Source organism: Pan paniscus, chromosome 7 (genome assembly GCF_029289425.2).
Source record: "Pan paniscus chromosome 7, NHGRI_mPanPan1-v2.0_pri, whole genome shotgun sequence".
Classification (NCBI taxonomy): Eukaryota; Metazoa; Chordata; class Mammalia; order Primates; family Hominidae; genus Pan; species Pan paniscus.
The window spans coordinates 124,690,714-124,705,132 of NC_073256.2; the positions used below are offsets into that span (position 1 = coordinate 124,690,714).

The following is a 14,419-nucleotide window of genomic DNA, read 5'->3' on the forward strand; positions in this document are numbered from 1 at the left end:
CGTTAGACAGAACATTAATTTTCATAATTCATCAGACAACCTTTTATGCTCCCTTACTAGCAGGTATCAAAAGATACCCATATAGTTTGTCATCTTAGAATAGACAGTGCATGTAATGTGAAAAAGAGACTGTCCATGGAACTAAGAAGCCTACTCTACAGCACAGACATTCCACAGGATTTGGAAACCCAAGTAATATGCATAACAACTACAAGCAAATTGGAAACATGTTACATTGTTTCTCTAATGGCAAGTCTTACCAGTTAATTATCTCTTCTCATCATTTTCTCATCACATTTCTTCACTTGGAGCGCCCTTAATAACATTTGTACTTCAGTAATTATCTACCAACTTTATTTATTAGGGACATTTTTCATATTAATGACAACTTTTTAGACTTCTTCAGGCAAGACTGATCTCTTCTTGACCCTTCCATTTCTTTTGACTACACTCATCCCCTTTTTTCATCTTCTCTTCATATTTGGCTTCCAAAAGACTGCTCTCTTCTCTTTGATTCCTCCCATTTATTGGCTAGTATCTACTTTGGAAGTCAGCCCTTCCTTGTCATTACTTCCAAAATGGTTTCAATGCAAACCTCACTTGCCAGAAAACTCTATATACCATCTCTACTTATTATCTTATTCTTGTAACACACCATTATAGTTACATAGCAATTTGAAACCTTTATCTCCTTTGATTCTTAAAGCAATATAGTAACATAGAATGAGCAGATGTTACAGACCCTCATGGATAGGTAAGAATCAAATGTTTTCTTCAAAATCATGCAGATATTAAGTGTCAGAACCAGGAATAAAAAGCCATGTCTTCTAAGTTGTTAGACTGGAAGTCTACTCAAGACATCCCACTGCTGTGTCAATGAACATCCTATAGTCTCATCTCTTTGACTTAACACACTATAATCTCTTCCTATTCCTTTTATTCATCATGTTATACCAGGAACCAAGGCACTGCCTTCACATATCCTTAATATTTGCTGCTCTCCATTTAGTTGTTCTGGGAGCTTATCCTTCACAATATTTGAACCTGTTTATCTTTCCCACGTATAAAAACAGAATTACTTTGTCAAGTCGATTTTTAACATCTGGACTAGAATTTTCTTAAATACTACCCTGTCTTAATACCTCTTCCATTAAATTTATGTGTTAATTTTAATTATATTGTTAATATACTGCTCATATTTCATTTTGTCCCTGAAGCCTTTCATTGATTCTTTACTATTTTCGTTATCCAGGTCCGTTGAGAGTGGCCACCTCAGCTAGCATGGGGATCTTTATATAGAGAGGTTGATCTGAAGGACAACATTGCAGCCCCAGTGTCCTAAAGTTAGGTAGTCAAAGTAGTCAGATTTTCCCTGATGACAGTCTCAGCTACATGTTTAGCTTAGGTTTGCATTTTAAACACAAAACCTGGATGGTTACTGAACACCAGTGCACTGTTTCCTAGAGCATATTCAGTATGTTCTTTGAAGCAAAATAAGAGTTTCATTGTTAAGATTTAGGGAAGCCTATATTAAACAAACAGTTTTTATTAAGATGCTTCTTTTAGGATTAGGGTTCCATGGAACAACACTTTATGAAACCATGCACCTAAATCTATACAAATTGAGCTAGAAATCCAAGGAGAGAGTTTCTCACAGGAGTCTTAGGACTTCCTGTTTCCCGTCTTTCTGGAAACACTTTGAGAAGAGACATGCATAGAATTCTGGCACTTAGCTTCTATTTGAGGCAGAGGTGCACTTTAATGAATAAAATAAACAAAATAATCTGTGCCTCAAACTTTAGTAAAAGGTTCTAAATGAGTGTACAGCAAGTCCTATTTGAAGTTTCTGGTAGACTTCTCCATACCCCTGTTTTACACTGCCTTCTCCAACATCTTATTGGAAATATTTCAAATCATTGAACATATCTTGAAGCTTTCACAGAAAAGGATATCCCTTTCAAATTGTTTCCCACAATAGAGTTCTTAACGTAGCAGCCAATGAATTCACAGTGGTGACAGTTGCCTAAGCTCTATGAGTATAAATATAGCCCTTCAAACAAGGAGGAAGATGTTGAAAATATAGAAACCTCATTTTTATCTGTCTGAATCTATTTACAGATGTTCCAATATTTTCCACTATTTTCAACATGTATGGTGTCAACATGTGTTGCAAATATGGGTTTGTAAAGAGTGATTTTTCTCCCCATTTAAATACACACAGATTTAGTTCAGGTTAAATTTATACTTTACATGTCTAATTGGAATGCAATAAATTTCCTCTCAAAGTCTGAAATCATATTTGTTTGGAAATTCAAATTTGGAGTAGAAGCATAGATACTATAAGTAAATATTAGCAAATAAATGTAAAGATTGGGGTAAAGAAGAATAAGCTAAATGTATTATAAAAACCAGCAACTAAGAAAAAAAAAGATTGATACATTTCATAACACAGAGATGTAATGTTTCTATTAAAAAATAAGTTGGACAATAAATAATAAACTAGAGAAAATTTTGTAACATATATTACAAAGTTTTAATATCCATTAAAGAGCTCATATGAGTTAATTTAAAAAAGGATGAACAATATAATAGAAAAAATGTTAAACATACATAAATAGGCTAGTATGTAGTCACAGAAAAAGAAATCTAGTCACAGAAGAAATGCAAATGGTTAATACACACAAAAACATGCACAACTTAACTTCTCAAGAAGCCGAGATTAATTAGATGGCTAGCAAAGTTTTGGGAAATTTGAAAGCCCAGGTACTCTTAGGGAGAAGGTAAAATGTGAAGATAACTTGTGAATATCTATAAAAAATTTAAATTATCACATCACTAATTATAGTTTTGATAAATTATATATCTATTAACATAAATAATACTTATAATAGGTTATAAATTATAGTGCATCTATAAAAATAGATTGCTACTCATTCTTGAAAATGAATGAGGTATATCTGTTTATGGTTATATGTGTAATATATGTATGAAAAATTATTATGAAATAAATAGTAGAAAAACCCCAATGATAAAATAATCTACACATATATGCCCATATCATATAAACAAGTACTTGTGCATGTGTGCAATTACATATGAGTGTACATCTGTGTAAACACACACATAAATATGCACACTCTATATATACACATATGTTAGTATGTTTAGAGAAAACATCTGGAAGAGTAAGCACTGAATTTAATCTCTTAATGATGATTCTCTGCTAGCAGGTGGTATGGTGTAGGGGTGTGGAATTAGGGGAAATTTGACTTACAACTGTATATGCATGTATATAATTTAATATACATGTATATACAACAAGTTTGTCTTACTTGTTTTTATTTATCATAGAAATGGAGGAAACAGTCATAGGTCTAGAATGGCCTGTGCAAATGCTATCCAGAAATTTTAAAGGTGGGCTGAATTAGTGAACCTCAGAGTATACAATAGTAACATTGAGTGCCATGCAATGGGCTTTTGACAATGCAGAATAGTGGTGTAAACACGATCTCTATTTTATTCATGTTAAAAACGATAAATGGATTTACAGTATTTAATGTAAACAATATGATTTGTTTTTTCCACTATAAGTATTTTTATTAGTTGTGTGTGTGTGTGAGTCTTTGTGTGTGTGTGAGTCTCTGTGTGTCGTATGGATAAATGGCATTTGTTGGGTTAGAGCTATTGGGACATTTCCCAGTTCCTTATTCATTTAACATTCAAAATGCATTTAATACTAAATATGCTTATGTGTAGAAAATTGTGCCCAGGAGCAGGAAGACAATGAAAATAAAACACATTCTCTGTGTCCTAGAAGGTCACAGCCTAATAGTATGGATATAGATAAATAAACATGCACACACAGAAACATACATATATTATAATGTGATCAGATAAGTGAAATTATGGGGAGGAAACAGGTACAGGGCTATCACATAGGTCATAATGAGCAAATCTATCTGGTAGAGCCAGAGACGGACTGTTAGAGAAGCTGACACATGCAATGACTTTCCAACGATGAATAGAAATTTGTGAGTTGAATAAGGAATGTCAGGCAAACATCAAATATGTCTGAAATAACATCATGTGTTCAGTGTCATACTAACAACTAACATGATTAAACACTGCTGCTCATGTCAGGCACTGTTCTCAGTGATTTACACACATTAACTCAATCTTCATCTTAACTTCATACAGTACAATTATTGTCATTGTTATGTTACAAATTAGGAAACCAAAACACATAGAATCTATGTAAGTTGCACAAAGTCACACAAATAATATGTGACTTAGTCGATTATCCCAGGAATCAAGGAAAAGTGAAACCAGGCAGTCTGGCCTCAGAGCTCATGCTCTTAACTATTAGCGTGTATCCTCTAAAAAATAAGATTATTCGAAGTAAGTCTGCAAAAGTAAGATTATAGTGATCATGGACTGTATTGTGTGCTAAAGAACTTGAACTTTCTTCTGTCACTTACAGAGAATCGTCATTTGGTTGAGAGGGAATTAATAGAGGAAAATAGTCTGACTTGCATTTTAGAAAGAAGACTTTGGCACAGCTTCTGGATAAGGACTGGAGTGGCACATAGCTTAAACCCAGAGGTCACTGCAGTGGCCTAGACAAGAATTCATGGCAGCTTGACCTAAGACATAGTCAGTGGGAATGGAAAGGATGGGATGGATTAGAAAAATATTTAGAAGATGGAATTGATAGCATCAACAGTGACTGGTGAGTTGTGGGGGATTAGGGAAAGAGAAGAATTAAGATGAGCCTTAGATTTCCAATTTGATCAGAATTGTATTTCATGCCAAGACACTACGGTTATTATAATTTAAAAAAAGGGAAATGCTATATGCTATTAAATATTATTTTAAAAATTAACAGAGAAAAAAGGTAACATTCTAGTATGTAGGTGTTCTATTTACAAGAAAAAGACTAGAATAATATAAATTCAAAAAGTCACCTTTTTTATCCTTGTTATAAACAACTAATATAATTCAGCCTAGTTTAATGTTAGAAGTTAGCAAGTTACTTTAGCATTTTGTAAATAATTTATCAAATGAAAGATAGCTTTAATTTAAAAAGACTATGATTTCATTTTTCATTTCTTTAGGCATATTAAGCATTAAATATCAATACTGTATTTTATTACAATAATTAGTAAGGCATAATTTGGTATCTTGAAGTTGCACGTTTCAATCACTTAAAATTAATTAACTTAATAACTTCCCATAACTCCAGCTAGAAGATAGATGAGCATGTCAAATAAGTTCAGTGAATTCCCAAGGTAAAATAAATAGTTTATATCTTCTGCTCTAATATTAGAAGGACTAAATAATGACCTATACAGTGACAGGCCAAAAACAACTGGTCTACCCCTTTCTTCAAATGAATATTTGTTTGTTTTAAGAGAATAACTTGACAACTACATCAATTATACTTGAGGCCTCATCACATTGCAAAAATATTTTTATAATAATTAAGGCAGAGAATCACCATGAACTTGAACTCTAATTTTGCCATATCCTTAGCTGTTTGGTCATAAGCAACTTACTTGATTTCTGTGAGCCTCAGGGCTTTTTTAAAGTGTAAAATAGAAATAATAATACATACTTTGCAGGATTGGTTGGAGGATTGGAAATAGTAAGTTAAAGCACCTGGCACAGATGTTTACCTTGTACTAGTAGCTAGGCGGCAGCTAGTATTGCTCAAACTATGTAGGAATGGCCATCACATGTCTCGTTTCAGTTCACTCTGAACGGTCTTACTGAAGACTTCCTTAATCTTCACTCTGCATACTCAGCACAATCAAGAAAGCCCATGTGCTCCGTCTTTGTATACATGGGGTTTTGATTTCCCTTCCTGTATACCCTGGTGAGACAGAAGGGCTCCTTCTGGAATATTCTTTAGCCTGGCTTTGCTTCCGCCTTGCAAAAAGTTGGGGTTAAGTCAGAGATGGGCGGGTGCTGGGAAAACTGGCCAGTTGACCAAACCTTTCGACTAACAGACCCAGTCACATATTTGGTTCAACTGAAGGAAACTGCATTAGGACATCATTTCCTGTACACCTCTATTCCACTGTTTTAGAAAGCAGTAGGAAACATACTGGAGGAAACTAGTGAAAGTTTACATTTTGTGTCCTACTTTGTGTTCATCTCACTCCCTTTGTGGGCAAGGTAAAATATTAATGTTTCCCATTTACTTAGGTTCTTGGTTGTGTAATTCCAATTATATGGTTGAGTTACAGATTCCTTACTCCCAAGTGTTGTTTCTTTGAGGTAAGAAACAAAACCAGGTTTTAAGTTTCGGGTAGCATCCAACAAAAGAAAAACATATTGCCTAAAGAGAGCAAACTGGAAGCTTTTTAGAGTGACTCCCTCTGGACTGTTAGGAAAACAAACAGCAGAGCAAACGTTGCTAATCCTGTTTCTGCTTTGTGCTTCTGGCCATGTAGGGGATAGAGAAGTGAATCTAATGAGGCCAAAAATCCATTTCAAATCCTACAAGTGATGCATTTAATTTGTCAGGATGTAAATCAGCAGGACCTCTCAGCATGTTTGTGTAGTATAATCCTAACCATAAAATATTCCTCCTCATTTTGCCAAAGCAGTGGTGGACCTTCCTAAGGACCAGCTCACTGACTTGGCGGCTGAAGCCCCATCTTACTCAAACCTGGTAAGTCCCACACCCAGACACAACCCCTGACATTCCTTGGGGAGGAAACAAAGCTTAATTTAGATAATCCCCCCTGCAAAGTGTATTAGCTGATCCAAACCAGACCTGACCAACTAAAGGCATGTTGTTGCTGCATTTCAGAGATGCCTTAATGTAGAAATAGCTTCTTGTTGCATTTGGAGGATTAAGATTCATATAAGGAATAACCAGTGGTAATCGATAAACTATTTTTTTAAAACATAAACAGCTTCATGCTTGACTTTGAACCTCTCTCCACTTAAACAGGAGGAGCACATTTCTTTGTTGCAATATAAATTGCCTGGCAGAGCTCCCCTAATTCCATTGCACATATGAAAATAAACAATAACAATAAACAGAATAGGGAAAGTATGCTACGTATCACAAATGGGTATTTTTTATTTGTATAAAGAAAAACACTTCTCTTTTTTTTAAGTTGTTTATGGAAGACTATGTCTAATCTAAGAACAGATGTTCTGCCAATACTCCATCACACACATTAGGCCCTTAGACAAGAAGACAGACAGATAACTATAGAGATACAGCAATACCAGGAGGCATAGAAATTGATAGAAAAATACCCCAGAACCACATGTGAGATAATGCCATATTTGAGGGGTCCACTGTCAAAAAAGAAAGAGATGTGGAATGGAAGTGTAAGATGCGTGCAAGTTTTTGTCTGTGTGAGCACAGAAATGAATTTCCAATTAAAACCCAAATCTCTGAATTTGTAGTGAAATACCTATATTACTAGAAAAGGACATTGCTATAATCCTGAAAAAATTAACATTAGCAATAAATGATGTGATTTACACAAGTAAGAAAACCTGAGTTTTCTGTTGAAATTAGAATTTAATGAGGGGGGAAAGTTCATCAGCAGAAGGCACAAATATGTTTGGGATCAGAAGTCAGATTCCTTTGAGATACTGAAGTGCATGGAAGCCCCTTCTACCTGACCCAGAGTGGAGCTCTTTTGAGAGCTTGCACCCTAACTCACTTTTACTGATAGAGCAGAGAGAACAACTTTAAAGCAGTTTGCCTTTAAAATATAATATTTCATAGTGAGAATTCTATAGTAGGAAATGATACCAGATGCTGCATAAAAATCATAATGGGAAGACAAGAAAATCTGAAATGATCCAGAATTAAGGTAGAAAGGATACATTTTTAAGAAATAAAGAGAAAGAAAGAAAGAAAGAAAGAGAAAGAAAGAAAGAAAGAAAGAGAAAGAAAAAGAAAGAAAGAAAGAAAGGAGGGAGGGAGGGAGGGAAGGAGGGAAGGAGGGAAGGAAGGAAGGAAGGAAGGAAGGAAGGAAGGAAGGAAGGAAGGAAGGAAGGAAGGATAAATATGAGAAGGAGGGAAGAAAAGAGAAAGAGACAGAGTACCTGAGTACAAGTGGTGCATAAGGATGGCATTTGTTTTGCAGTTAGGGAGGAGACTTTTCAGGCCTCCCAGTTTATGTTATGGTATCATGACGGCTCAAGGGTCAGATACAGACAAAGATATAATATGCAGATCAGTAGGGAAAAACTAAAGAATGTAAATTCATGCTGGCAACTCTTTCAGAAATAAATCAGGTGGTAACATAACTACTGAGAGATGGATTCAAACCACCTTAGGTTATACCAGTAAAATGAAATATGCAGTTATTAAGAATATTAGAGAATATTTTATTAATGTAAAATGACATCTATCTCCAAAGAAGTCAGACTTCCAGACTGTGTGTAAGGTATGACAGAACTTTTTGTGAAAATGATATTTATATATAAAATGCAGCAAAATATGCAGCTCTTTCTGTATGATAAAGCTGTGGTTTTTAATTTTCCTGTGGTTTTTTTTTGTCCTTATGCTATAATAAATGTGCTATTTGTATAATTATAAAACCAAACGACGACTCAGAAAAATAAGGGAAAATTGTCATTGTTTTACTTATCCATGATTCCTGGGCAAAGCCTTCACAAATAGCATCTTGAAATATGACTGTAAATGTGGTTCACTTTTGGTGACAAAATTAAACCATAAAGGGGTGACCCTAGATTAAGGGATGGTTGAAGCATACCTATTACATACATGTATAGGTCTGGTTACTGTGAAATTGCAGGGGAATAAATGGTATATTTCAACAGGATTGTTAGTTCTAGAACATTTAATCATGCAATAAGGGTCAAGTCCTGTCAAGTTTATTTGTAGTTATACAGTTAACCCCATGTCACAGTACAAGGATAAATAAATGTAACACTTAGAAATACAAGTCATACAGCATGAGTGACCCCTTTCAGATTCTAAACCAACAGCCAGGTTTGTATTTTTCATGCAGAAGTTTAATTGTAATTGCTGCATTATGCTCTACTTTAAGCATGAAGTTGGGAAATTCTTTTAGTTTGTAGATAATATGAAGAGGCCACGTGTTATAGTGGAAAGATGAGGACTAGCAGCAAAGACACCTAAATTACATTCCAATTTCGGCCACTAGCAAGCTGTGTGACCTTGGACAGGTCACTGCCTTCCACTAAGTCTCTGTTCCCTCACTTGTAAAGAACAGAACTAGCAGTCCTCTTAGGTGCCTTCCTGGTGTGGAATATAAAGGGAACTCTAGTGCCACCAATTCAATGGCATTTAACCAGTTTCTATCAATACCACGGTCTTTACCTCAATATTATGCAGAGGAACTGAACCTTCTTCAAGTTATCTAGATACCCAGAAGAAAAATCAATGTAATGCAAGAAACTTGTCCTAAGGAAGTCAGTGTTTTGAATTGTTCATCATCAATGTTAATGACTTCAAAATAATACACTCTTTCATTGTCCCAGCATTCAAGATGTCTAAGTTCCAATTCAATCAAATGAAATGATTCATAATTTATAAAACAAGATGGTGTGATGACATCTATAAAGCTAACCAAAGAAATTTACTATGTCCAAAGTAAATGGCTGTAAATGACAACTAAAAAACCAAACCCTTGATCAGCTTTATAGGTAAATTATTTTCTAGAAAAAATATACATTTTCCTTCTCTCTAGTGCTATATTTCTGAATTCAACAACCCTGTAGCTTTGCAAAAGCCTAAGAATTGGGGTTTGAGTAGGAATTTAAGAGGCTCTATTCTCTGTTGTTATAGGTTTTCATTCTGCTGAAAAATGTCAATATTTTATGTCACTTTATTTAGTCATAGAATCAAATTTTTGTAGATGTGGTGAGATTTGAACTACTACCATTAGAGAAATTAATGCTAAAAGTTATATAAAGCAAATATTTCAAGAGTATCAGCAACAATATTAATTTATTACTGACATACTAGCTGAATTTACCTTAAGCTCTCCTTTATTTTTATATTAATATTAATTTGGCTCTATATTTCATTTTTGTAAACCACCTCAACCTTATTTGTTTAAGAGTTGGCAGAGAGGTGAAGGATATAAATAAGTACACACAGAAACATTTTTGGAATAAAGCAATCCTCACCTGTTTTTTTCATGGATCTTCAAGATTTCATTTGTCTGTTGAAGAAGTTGCTTCTCTAGCTTGTAGGTTGATAATGAATTCTCCAGCAGCTGTATCTCAAGTCGAGAAGTTTGATTTAGTACCTTAAGATAAAAGATGAAAATATTTCAAACTTCAGTCACGAATCAAAGAACTTTTTTAAGTTTTATTTTGTCGTTAAATATTTTTTCAAGAATAATTTAACAAATGGTTTACCGCCGGGCGCAGTGGCTCACGCCTGTAATCCCAGCACTTTGGGAGGCCAAGGCGGGTGGATCACGAGGTGAAGAGATCGAGACCATCCTGGCAAACACGGTGAAATCCCGTCCCTACTAAAAATACAAAAACTTAGCCGGGCGTGGTGGCGGGCGCCTGTAGTCCCAGCTACTCGGGAGGCTGACGCAGGAGAATGGCGTGAACCCAGGAGGCGGAGCTTGCAGTGAGCCGGGATCGCGCCACTGCACTCCAGCCTGGGCGACAGAGCAAGACTCTGTCTCAAAAAAAAAAAAAAAAAAAAAAAAAAAAGGTTTACATTCTACTTATATTCTACCAACTAATGTTTTACATGCCTTTCAGATATTATTTTGGTTTGAGATTGAAATTGCAATTGAACAAACATATTGTGTTTTAGGACTTCTGTGTCCTAAAACCCTAGGATATTCTCCTGTGCTAGTTGCTTCATATATTTTATCTCCAATATCTGTAAGTGCAAGGTTAGTATTAAGTACAAGGTCTTAGATATTGTGAATAATTAAGAATAACTAATAGGCATGTAAAAGATACCTGCCTTGGTGGATCACCTGGCAAAAAACAATTAGAAATGTGCAAAATTCTCTTGACATAGTTTAGAAAGACTCATTATCACACATTTATAGAACGCCTATCACACTAGGTAATGCTAGCCTTTCCGGATATCATGACCACCTATCAAAGGAGAAATTGTTATCATCACTTTACAAATGAGAAAACTGAGCTTCAGACAGAAGCCCAAGTTCACACAGGGACCAAGGGAAGAGTGGGGTTTCAAACTCAGGTAGTTTTATTCTGATTCTGCTGCTTTGCAAAGAAACTTAAGGAGAGGGTGAGTCAAACCAATCTGAGGAAATGAAATGACGCAGAACCCAGATTGTATGAGAGACAGATTGTTCTCACCCTTTCAACACCACTATTACTACTCTGGTGGTCCTCTAGAAACTGTGAAGGCTCAATTCATCTTGAATCACAATGACCCATGTGTCCAGCTGGGCCTTATTATGACATGAGTCTGTGAGCTGTGCACCTAAACCTATCATTCTCCAGGCAAAGAATGCACACTCCAGTCCTAGCAGATTCCTTCAAATTGTGTCAATGCCCTGTTCCTGACTCTTTCTTGTCCTTCCCTCTCTTTACTCCTTAAGGGAGGTATAAAACAAAGAAAGAAGATAAATTAATTTTAAAAGCTCCTCACATTATTTGAAACATTTTTAAACTACCACATCTTTCCTAAAACTGCTTATTTAAAAGGACCTGGAAATACTTCTGCCAGGTCAATATCAATGTAAAGTTCCTCTACAAATGATGCCATTAGAGCCGTCCTCCTTTTCTGCAGCGTCTCTAAATCTAGGATTATATCAGATGCACACAGAAAGTCTATTCAACATATACCAACAGGGCCAGGTGTGGTGGCTCACACCTGTAATCCCAGCGCTTTGGGAGGCTGTAGCAGGTGGCTTGCTTGAGCTCAGGAGTTCAAGGCCAGCCTGGGCAACATGGCAAAAGCCCATTTCTACAAAAACATACAAAAATTAACTGGGCTTGGTGGTTCGTGCCTGTAGTCCCAGCTACTCGGGAGGCTAAGGAAGGAGAATCACTTGGGCCTGGCAGGCAGAGTTTGCAGTGAGCCATAATTATGCCACTGCACTACAGCCTGGGTGACAGAGTGAGACCCTATCTCAAAAAATAAAATAAAATAAAAAACAAAATACACCAATAGACCCTGGGCTGGACTTGGGCTACAGGAATTTGCAGGAGTAGGGGATGTATTTGAAGGGAGCAAGGCAGGAACTAGGCTGAGGTGAGAGAAGCAAATGCCTCAGTTGCAAAACTTAAAGGGGTGCCAGAAATCTCAGTAATCAAGGTAAGTAATATTTTAATGTAACATTTTAAAAATTTTACAATTAATTCAAGAAATCCACATTTAACAGAATATCATTTAAAAATAAAGACAGGATCTGATTCTGCACATGTCTGATTTGGTCTGATGTGGTCTCACTTGCCTCACCCTACAGTCCTAGCCCCGCAAGGGGTGGAACAGGAGGGTGAGGAGGGGATGGGGCAGAGAATGGTGAGATGGAGCATTTATACTCTAAAAAAGTTTAAACTGCTATGACTCATTTACACAGTCATTAGTAAGGATCTGAAAGCCCGTCTAAAATGTACTGCTACTAATCATATTCATGTTTGTAAAGGGTTTCAGCGTTTTAAAAAACATTTTTTCTATTCTGTATTATTTCATTTCAAAACAAACAATTTGAAGGTAGAGTTTGGAGTAGCTCAGTGGGGATAAATGGTAGAGAATATAAATACTGGAGATGCACAAGATATAACTTTCAACTATTAAACATATTATTGTCCAAGTAAGATTTGTATTTGTTTATTGAGTGACAATTTATAAAATAATGAAATAGGGAATGAAACACTTGTATGTTTTGGTGACATTTAGAACAAAGCTTGGCACAGAGACAACACTCAATATTTGTTTATGGATACTCAGTATTTGCTTATGAGGTACATTGTCTCACTAAATCAAGCATATCATATGCAGTTAAATGAAATCTATTTTCTTTCTTATTCGCCGTACTCTCTGATCACAGTTCCTGACATTCTCAGACACCAAAAATTTTAATTTCCAAAAGACAGTAAGTATTCTCCTCCATGTCCATTGAGAACGAAATGGAACCATTTAAAATTGAAAACAAAGCTGCCCATATCTCAGTCTGGAGACCACTACAGTTCCCAGTTTGTCTTCCTTCTCCTACTTGCCCGACCTCAAGTCCATTTGTCACACAGCATCCAGAGGGATCTTTTTGAACACATAAATCAGATCATGCCATCTCCTTTGCAACATGCTAATGGCTTCCCTTTGCAATTAGTATGAATTCCAAAGCCCTCAGCCTGGTCTGAAAAGACCCACGTGATCAGAACCCTGTTCACTTCTTGTTTATTATGCTCCAACTACACAGTCTTCTTTCTGCCACCTTGACTAGCCAAATTCATTCCAATCTTGGAAGATTTGCACTTGCAGTTTCCTCTGCTGGGCATGCCCACCCCTTCCTAGATGCATGGCTGATTTCTTCTCATCATCTTAGAGAGTCCCTTTCTGGCCACCTTCTTTACAGTAATACCTTCCTCACCCTCCATCACATCACCTTATTTAATTTTCTTTACAGAACTATCACTATTGAAAACTATCATATCTGTTCACTCATTTGCTGTCTTTCTGCCCCTCCTAGGATGTCAGCTGCACAGAGGCAGGAAGGCTCATCTGGAGTCCTCTAAGCCTCCAGACCCTCCGGGGGCCTAGCACACTGCAGCGCTCATAGCTGAGTTAGATGACATTCTGGGCAATGGACAGTGAGCTGTCTTTCAGGCTTGAGTCATGGTCACAGAAAGGGTAACAGGGCCGACATGAATATCAAGTTAGATGTCAGTGATGACAGTCTAAATCTAGAGCAGCATCTGAATATAGGAGAAGGAAGGAGTCCAATATCAGAAGTCCAGGCTAAATGCCGATCTAAAGATCAGGGCAGTTTAGAGCACAAATGCCAATCCCTCCTCTTCTTTCCCCATCACCTTGACCCTATTGCTGCTTTATTTCAACTCTCTCCACTGATGTATTAAACTAGATCTGAAGCGGGCAACCAAGAGAATTGCATAGCAAACTATGATAAATTGACCACTTTCTTGCCATGCGTCTATGGAATTCGCTGCTTAGCAATAGTTGAAGTGTTCCATTAAAATGACAAAAGACATTTCCTTCTTAGCCTAAACACATTCCAAAAGCACATCTTTGGGGAAAAAAAAGAAAATTTTTAAATAAGAAGAAGGAAAAGGAGTAAAGCGTATGTGAAACATGCCCCTCAAGGAACAATTTCAAAGAATAAATTTTCCAAAATATACCTAAGAGTAAGAGAGACATAAAACCTGAAATTGAGGATTTATGGGCTACAAAATTTTAGTTCTTTTTTTTTAAAAAAGTAAACCTTTA

The 14,419-nt window shown here is 36.2% G+C and overlaps 1 protein-coding gene across 2 annotated transcripts in view; it reads right to left on the minus strand.

The window, feature by feature from the left end:
- ANGPT1 (angiopoietin 1) overlaps positions 1–14,419 on the minus strand; it is a 245,602-nt gene that overhangs the window by 72,996 nt on the left and 158,187 nt on the right. For both annotated transcript variants that reach the window (XM_034966483.4, XM_034966482.4), the window contains exon 3: positions 10,156–10,277. In XM_034966483.4, the coding sequence (XP_034822374.1) occupies positions 10,156–10,277 (122 nt within the window). The remainder of the gene's footprint in view (positions 1–10,155; positions 10,278–14,419) is intronic.